Raw genomic sequence first — 7,780 nt, 5'->3', positions numbered from 1 at the left:
AATGTGAATACATGCAAATAAAGCATTTTCTAAAAGGTCAGTACAGTTTCTCTTAAGACGATCAATTTGTCAACAGACTGGTATTTTAATCTCTGGTTTGGCAAAATATGATTGCTCTATGAATGCTATGGGTATCTGGAAAAAGAGCATTACCTATGAAATGTATAAAAAGGTAAACAATGTTTAAAGTCCAGTTGGAATTATAAGTAAGGTTTTCAATGTGCAAGGTAACAAAGGTTCATTTTAAAGAAAGACATATAACTGTACCATGACTTTGAGCCAACAGAGTCTTTGATCTTACTTCTAAATACTGCAAAAGTATTTGGTTTTTATCTTGCTGGGCATTCAACCTGCATAGTACAACTTCTTACAGTGAAGCAAGCATCTTCGCTAGCCAAGGGTTACGATCCACTCCCGCTCTCTTCACCCTTGGCGGATTGAGCCAACATTTGTGATAACATTGATGCGCCATCTATCGGAAGATAAAAATCACGCCCATTTCGAATACATTATTCTTGACCAATGGTAGCACTTGAAGTCTTCAATTTGGAGGTAAAAACACGGTAGCGTCTAGATTCTACACACTTGGTAAAGCTGGAAATGAAAATATACATCAACATTCATGCATTTGTGCATTAAACATACACAGGAACTTCTGTTGGTTGATTAAAAACCTTCAAGTTGTCACTAAATATAGTCGTATGTTTAGGGATGTAAAGTCTTGTTGCACAATAAACACGTGGTAATTGTTTACAAACACTTTATAAATTTACACGTGATCATGTTATAGGCGCTTTTTGATTGGATGCAGCGAGTTTTTACTGCAACCAATAAAAATCCTTACCTTGTTTCTCCGAAATTTTAACTCAATCCGCCAAGGGTGAAGAGAGCGGGAGTAGATCGTAACCCTTGGCTAGCGAAGATGTGAAGCAAGCTACTGCAGTTATAACCAAAAGGACATGACACAGGAACAAACATAAAAAAGAATTAGAGGTACAACTATAAAATATAATATAATTTTTGAACAGAACAGAAAATGATTGAATAGTTATGAAATGTACAGATCTAAACAATATAGCTATTTTGTCACATCCTAGTCATTTAAAAATTACTTTTTACAAAAATCTTCTCCATAAAAAGAAGGGAACTGACCAACACAAAAAACATTAATGGGAAATCTTTAAAAAAAAATGTTTGGTTAAATGCTGTACTATTTTTAAAAATACAAAAAACAACCACAAAAAAAAAAAAAAACACAACAGATATTTTTTTTTGTACTTTTGTACACAATGCACTGTTACAAAAAAAAACACAGATATCTTGGTTACCTTTACATCAACAAACACATGTAACCATTTAAACCAAATAACTAGCAGACTAGAATTCATAGAATATAAATAAATCTTTACAATTCCTCTATTATTTCCATCTTAATCTCTTCTCCAGCGTCTGTTTCGTCACCTGATTGAGTTCGATTGTATTTTCTGACCTCATTTTCATACAGCTGATAAAAATTTACAATAATAACCAATAAGTTTTTTACAATAAAAATAGATATGTCCTTCTGAACAACATGCCATATCAACAACCTCATGATAAGTAAAGGTAAATTAACAACGAAAATTAAAAGTAGCTTGTGTAAAATCAAGAGAGATTCGGATGTGTTCTTGTATCCAAAATGAGAGTTGCTCAATGTCATCAGTGGAAATATTGGTAGTATGAAATTGATACAGGAAATGGAGATGATCGCCATGCACATTCCAGACGGTAAATCAAATCTATCTTTTGGATCAAATAAAACGTCTAACATATCTACGGAATCTAAAATGTCAAAAACAACGGTGCCACTGAACTCCGAGATCCGATGCATTCTCATGGTTCCTGGTTCTGCATCATGGTGCATCATCAGTAACAGTAAGAAAACAGCACATGCCAATGAAATAGTAACTTTCAAGGTGTTTGGTCCAAAAAAGTCTGCTTCAACTAAAAATTGTGCAAAGTCGCTGAAAATTATAGCAACTCTAGCTACTAAGGCAATAGAGTACACAAACCAGGCGAAATAACCTAGCGGAAGACTTCCTGCTTGTACTGTAGCTTGGGAATTAGAAGACTGGCGAACTATTAACAAATGGCGATACGAAATAATGAAAGCTACTATGAACACAAATAATATGGCAACATCTGCAGCAACCCATCCATACCAATACACAGTTTTATGTGAGATCAGGTAATAGTCTAAAATGCCTCCCTGTAACATGATGATAAAGAAACACAATACACGGCTGGGGATCTGGTACATAGACTCACACATCTGGATACAAACATTAGCCATGGCTACTTGTTTTCGAAGGTCAACGCTCTACAGATATATTTTCTTGGTTGCCTTATACTAGTGACACCATTATCTTGGACTTCATTTCATTTCTCTACAAGAGAAAAAATATATATATAAATTAGATATTTAGTATTTGTTCATGATGTACTAATTAAACAAGAATGTGTCCTCAGTACACAAATGCCTCACTCGCACTATCATTTTCTATGTTCAGTGGACCGTGAAATTGCGGTAAAATCTCTAATTTGGCATTAAAATTAGAAAGATCATATCATAGGGAACATGTGTACCAAGTTTGAAGTCGATTGGACTTCAACTTCATCAAAAACTACCTTGACCAAAAACTTTAACCTGAAGCGGGACAGACGGACGGACGAACGGATGGAAGGACGCACAGACCAGAAAACATAATGCCCCTCTACTATCGTAGGTGGGGCATAAAAATATAAAATGAGCATTTCATTGAAGATGTTAGTCACCTACCACTGGTTATCACTGAATGGCACACATTAATGCAACTATTGAATGATCCAGTATTTAAAAAGGATTAATTCCAATATTTAAGAAAAACCTCCATGACACATATAAATGATTTGCATCATTAACCTTCCTGCAGAGGATTCCCTTTTTAAAAGTAACATGGCTTTCTTTAAGTTTTTAGTTTCTTTAAAGTCGCATTTACAACCAATATTTTAAAATGAAAATCAATTCACTGTGACCTTCACCTCATAAAGAAGATTGGTTTGTTTCAAGTTTAAAAAAGTGTAACAATTACATAAATGTGTATTCATTATAAAAAAATTGCATGATGCCATGTGTTAACTCAGTTATCATGATATGAATGGTTATATGCAGGAAGCATATTATAATCAGTCAATTTAATTGTGTACTATATTTCCTTAGATGTTCATTGATATTACCATGATTACGTTAATAATTTCATTAAATTCCAGTATGTAACATCTACAAGCAAATAAAACTGAAAAACCAGATGATTTATTTGTCATAATGATTTACTACCACTAACAAAAACTGCCTCAAATTTATGCAATGAAATTATTGAAGGTTTGTATACAAAGCATGCTTACATAAGCGTTTTCTTCTGTAAATTTGATGTACCAAAGGGCTGAATTGACATAAATTTTATAATTTAATCCGATGAAGAGTGAAGTAATCATTTCTAATTGTAAATAGATTGACATTTATGGTAAAAAAATATTATAGTTAATTTGTTCAAAGTTTATCATAAGCTGTTTTCCCTCTATTCAAAAATGACATGAATGAAGGCAAATTTAAACAAAATTATATTTTTATCAAATTACACTAAGTTGTTACCGTGCAAGATCCAAGTCAACAAATTGAAGATGATATTAGGGTATATCAAAAGTGAATCAGAAGCATTGATATCTCCCCTTTAAACATTTAACTTTAAAAATTAAGGCTCTAGAGAGCCTGTGTCTCTCATTTTGTGTCTGTGTGTATATATATTCAACCAATATTGTATATTATGAGAATAGAATTTATAACAAAATTATTTGTTTTTTTTAATCTTGTATTGCTGGTAATTAAGTTTGTTGAGTTTCTCTTTATCTTCTTCAGCTTTTGCTTTAAACACAAAAGAAGGGGAAATTAAATCCTCGTTCAAGGGCAATCACTTCTGTAAAGAGTGACCATGGTGACACTCACTCTGTCTAGAAATTTTATTGGAAAGATATAGCCTTGCTTAACATTTTTGTGATATCAAGTGTCTATTTATCTATTACTATCTTTCTTGTGTACGGCAAAACACAATTAAGGATGGTAAAAATCGTCATTGAAGGGCAATAACTGCAATGAGGAGAAAAAAATATGAACCCCCCAAAAAATATAGGGAATAAAAAACCTTTTGAAGAAATACCCCATTACTCAATCCCAGTCTTCCCTTTGTGGAATGGAACCTTTAAGTACAATTCTAGAGTGATCCATAAACTTAAACACAATTTATTGTCTGGAAACTACAAAAATAATTGTGTTGACACCTTTTTTGCCCCTTCTTTTCTATTAAGTTAGCAATATCCTTTAACTCTACTTTCCGCTATATAGACTAATTTAGATAATGTTCTTTCACTAAATAATTCAAAATTTGGGGACTATGTCGAACACATCTATCCCATTGAACTAGAGATAAAGGATACAACAGATACAGTTAAGTCGGCCTCATATCTTGACTTACATCTAGAAGTTGACAATGAGGGTCGATTGAAAACAAAACTTTACGACAAAAGAGATAATTTCAGCTTTCCAATTGTTAACTTTCCAATTTTAAGTAGCAACATTCCAGCAGCACCTGCATACAGTGTATATATCTCCCAATTGATATTCCCGTGCTAAAATGCATCACAAGTTGGTTGACCATTATGGAATAACCGTTTCACAAATGATATCGGATATGTTCCTTAAGTCGTAACTACAATCCCCTTCCCTATCATAAATGTGACCTACCAGTTAGACCTATCTACCGGATTTGTTATCTCATAAGCAACACAAAGGGTGCCACATGTGGAGCAGGATCTGCTTACCCTTCCAGAGCACCTGAGATCACCCCTATTTTTTGGTGGAGTTTGTGTTGTTTATTCTTTAGTTTTCTATGTTGTGTCGTGTGTACTTTTGTTTGTCTGTTTGTCCTTTTCATTTTTAGCCATGACGTTGTCAGTTTATTTTCGATATATGAGTTTGACTGTCCCTCTGGTATCTCTCCTCCCTCATTTTTCTTCATGTTTGGGGCAATTACCCCAAAACTCAGTCTTCCCTGTGTGATATGAAACCTTATGGTACATTTTTAGAGGGATCCATACACTTACAGTGGAGCAGGATCTACTTAACCCTTCCAGAGCACCTGTGATCACCCCCAGTATTTGATGGGGTTTGTTTTGCTTAGACGTTTTATGTTGTGTATTGTGTTGTTTTTTTTGTCTGTGTGTCTTTTTCTTTTTTAGCCATTGACTGACAGATGCTCTGACAGATGCTGCATATCGTACATGACTAATGTTTTATTTGTAATTTAAATGACCTAAGACTGATATGTACAAAACCCATTTTAATTGAACAAAATACTTTTATTTTGTTAAATTGTTCTATAATGATTGACATCTAACCTATATTCAAATTGATAGAAGTGCATGTATTAGGAATTGCTTATATTTTTTATGCCAGTGAATGTTTAATAAGTTTACATTGGTACAAACTGCAGATGAAAATGTATGGAGCTCTTGTTTAACAAAATACTACTATTATTCAACTTGCTATATTTCAATAAATGTACAATCATGATTGAAAAGCCTAAATCTCTGCTTTCAAAAATAACTTAAATTTAATCTAGTTGATCAAGTATGTAATACAAATTTCTCTAATTTATTGGATATTTTCACATTTCTTGATTGGTGTAGGAAAAATATTTCTCCTTACTAGTGAAATATCTGTTCTTGGCAAAGGATTGGTCAAAATTTAATTTCTTTGTTTCTTCTAAAGTTTTCTAATGAGATGTCATGAAAAAAGGCAATCATGCCTGACGACTTCACATAACCAAAGTGCTTGTAAGCACTGAGGGTAAAGATTGCTTCAATTCATCAGTGAGAATAAAAATGAAATTTTGCTCTCTCCACATGCTCAACATTTAAATTTATATTAAAAAGCTCGGCAAGTCTAACACTTTTTATATTAAAATTTAACAGTTTGGAGTGTAGAAATATTGTAACACACTTGTTGCAGTGGGGAATCTATATTTCTCTTATTCTTGGCAATTTAACCCTTTCTGAACCACTTGTATTAAAATAAAATATCAATGTGGGTTTAATTAAATGTATGAATTCTCAATAGACAATTGGCAACTTTTAGGAACGTAGAAGGCACTTGAAAGTGATTTTCGTTAATCAAAAATGAAAATTTATTGGACAATCATTAGAGAATCATGCAGATCTATTCTTACGTCAGATTTATCGAATTGTGACAATTATCAAATATTATTGAATCAATCTGATTTTCCCCTAGTATCAATGTAGGAATCTATAAATATGTATATCAAATGGTAAATCATTTTATACATATTTTTTTTTCAATTTTAAAAGATCTAGCCTTTTAATTAACCCTGGAAGCTAGCTTTGTTTTTCACATAAATAAATTAGTTGTACAGGTGATGTACATTTACCAAGTTGTGATTTCAAAGATCCAATTAAACCAATTAAGTACAAACAAAAGTTTTTCTTTCATGCTAGATGTTTATGCATATTATGGTTATTCTGAAATAAACTTTGTTTATCACCTATTTTAAGAAATTTTCATTTGATATTGCTAACTGATAATTTCATTTAACTCAGCCATGTCAGCGGAGTCCAGTGTTATGAAATCAATGCTAGAATCTAAAGGAGCATGTTGCGTTGTAGTCCGAATAATTATGAAGGCTGGCAAGGCTATTTTAATTTTTATGTGGGATGCCTTCCTATGACCGAAGGTGTCCCAGAAATGAATTAAAATAGCCTTGCCAGACGTCATAATTATTTGGACTAGTGGCGTTGCTAATGAAATTGACATGAAGTTGATAATTAAACTTCATCATCATATGTAAATATAGGGATAGACAGATTATCATTGGTCATCTCAACTCGATTGCTTTTCTCACTTATCATACCAGCTCAAGCGAGGAAAAATAATCTCATTGAGATGATCAACAATAATCTATAAATATCTATTAAAAAATTGTCTATCATGATGTCTATAATTTTAGCATATTATGATAAGTGTTTTAATAAATAGTTTTGTGCACATTTTAAGAATATGTAGCGCTTTTGCACTTCATACCTACTGCGGTAAGGTCAAAGCTTTTGCGCACAAATATAATTACAAAAACAAAGCAATTAAAAATTAAAAGATAGTGACATAAAAATGCTTTACCTTTTCAATGTCTGATATGAAAAATTCTAAGTGTCATATTGAAGAATTGAATATCTGATATTTATGCACAATTCATGAATGACATTGGACAGTTAACTGGATTCTTTGTCAATTATGCCAGGAAAAGTTTTAAGGCTTTAGGCCTAATTAAAATTTCCCTGTTCAGGGATTTCCTTATTTTTTGTTAAACTTGAAGATGGAATTTCCAGTTCAATTGAATATATTGTAATATTCTAACCAAGGTCATAAAATTGTCAAATTTGGTTGAAATTGACATCATTTTAAATTACATATCATGATAAGTAGTTTGTCTTTGAATATATATACATACACATGTATGATGTATCTCTGCAGTATCATGTTTACACATTTCATAAAAACAATATTCGGTCTTCAGTTAGCTCATATTGGTTACGCGGAATATTAGTTTCGAATATTTACAAATAGTTATTTAACTAAATGCTTCAAATGTTGTTCACAATTTTACAGAAGTAAAATGTGTTAATTTTTTATTGGACA

General features: G+C 32.2%; 1 protein-coding gene across 2 annotated transcripts; it reads right to left on the bottom strand.

Annotated features, from left to right (window-relative positions):
* Nucleotides 1-1,019: 1,019 nt before the first annotated feature.
* On the bottom strand, nt 1,020-7,706 carry LOC134709111 (transmembrane protein 121B-like). 2 transcript variants are annotated; one of them, XM_063569339.1, is made up of 2 exons: nt 7,262-7,538; nt 1,020-2,426 (listed from the first exon to the last, which is right to left on the bottom strand). In XM_063569339.1, the coding sequence occupies exon 2, from the start codon at nt 2,330-2,332 to the stop codon at nt 1,406-1,408; it is 927 nt and encodes a 308-aa protein (XP_063425409.1). In that variant the 5' UTR covers nt 2,333-2,426; nt 7,262-7,538; the 3' UTR covers nt 1,020-1,405. The 2 variants fall into 2 exon arrangements, with proteins under 2 accessions (XP_063425409.1, XP_063425408.1); XM_063569338.1 differs by lacking the exon at nt 7,262-7,538 and adding an exon at nt 7,593-7,706 and having other exon boundaries at nt 1,033-2,426.
* Nucleotides 7,707-7,780: the final 74 nt, after the last annotated feature.

This window comes from Mytilus trossulus, chromosome 1 (genome assembly GCF_036588685.1).
Source record: "Mytilus trossulus isolate FHL-02 chromosome 1, PNRI_Mtr1.1.1.hap1, whole genome shotgun sequence".
Classification (NCBI taxonomy): domain Eukaryota; kingdom Metazoa; phylum Mollusca; class Bivalvia; order Mytilida; family Mytilidae; genus Mytilus; species Mytilus trossulus.
This window is presented reverse-complemented; position numbering and strand designations above follow the sequence as displayed.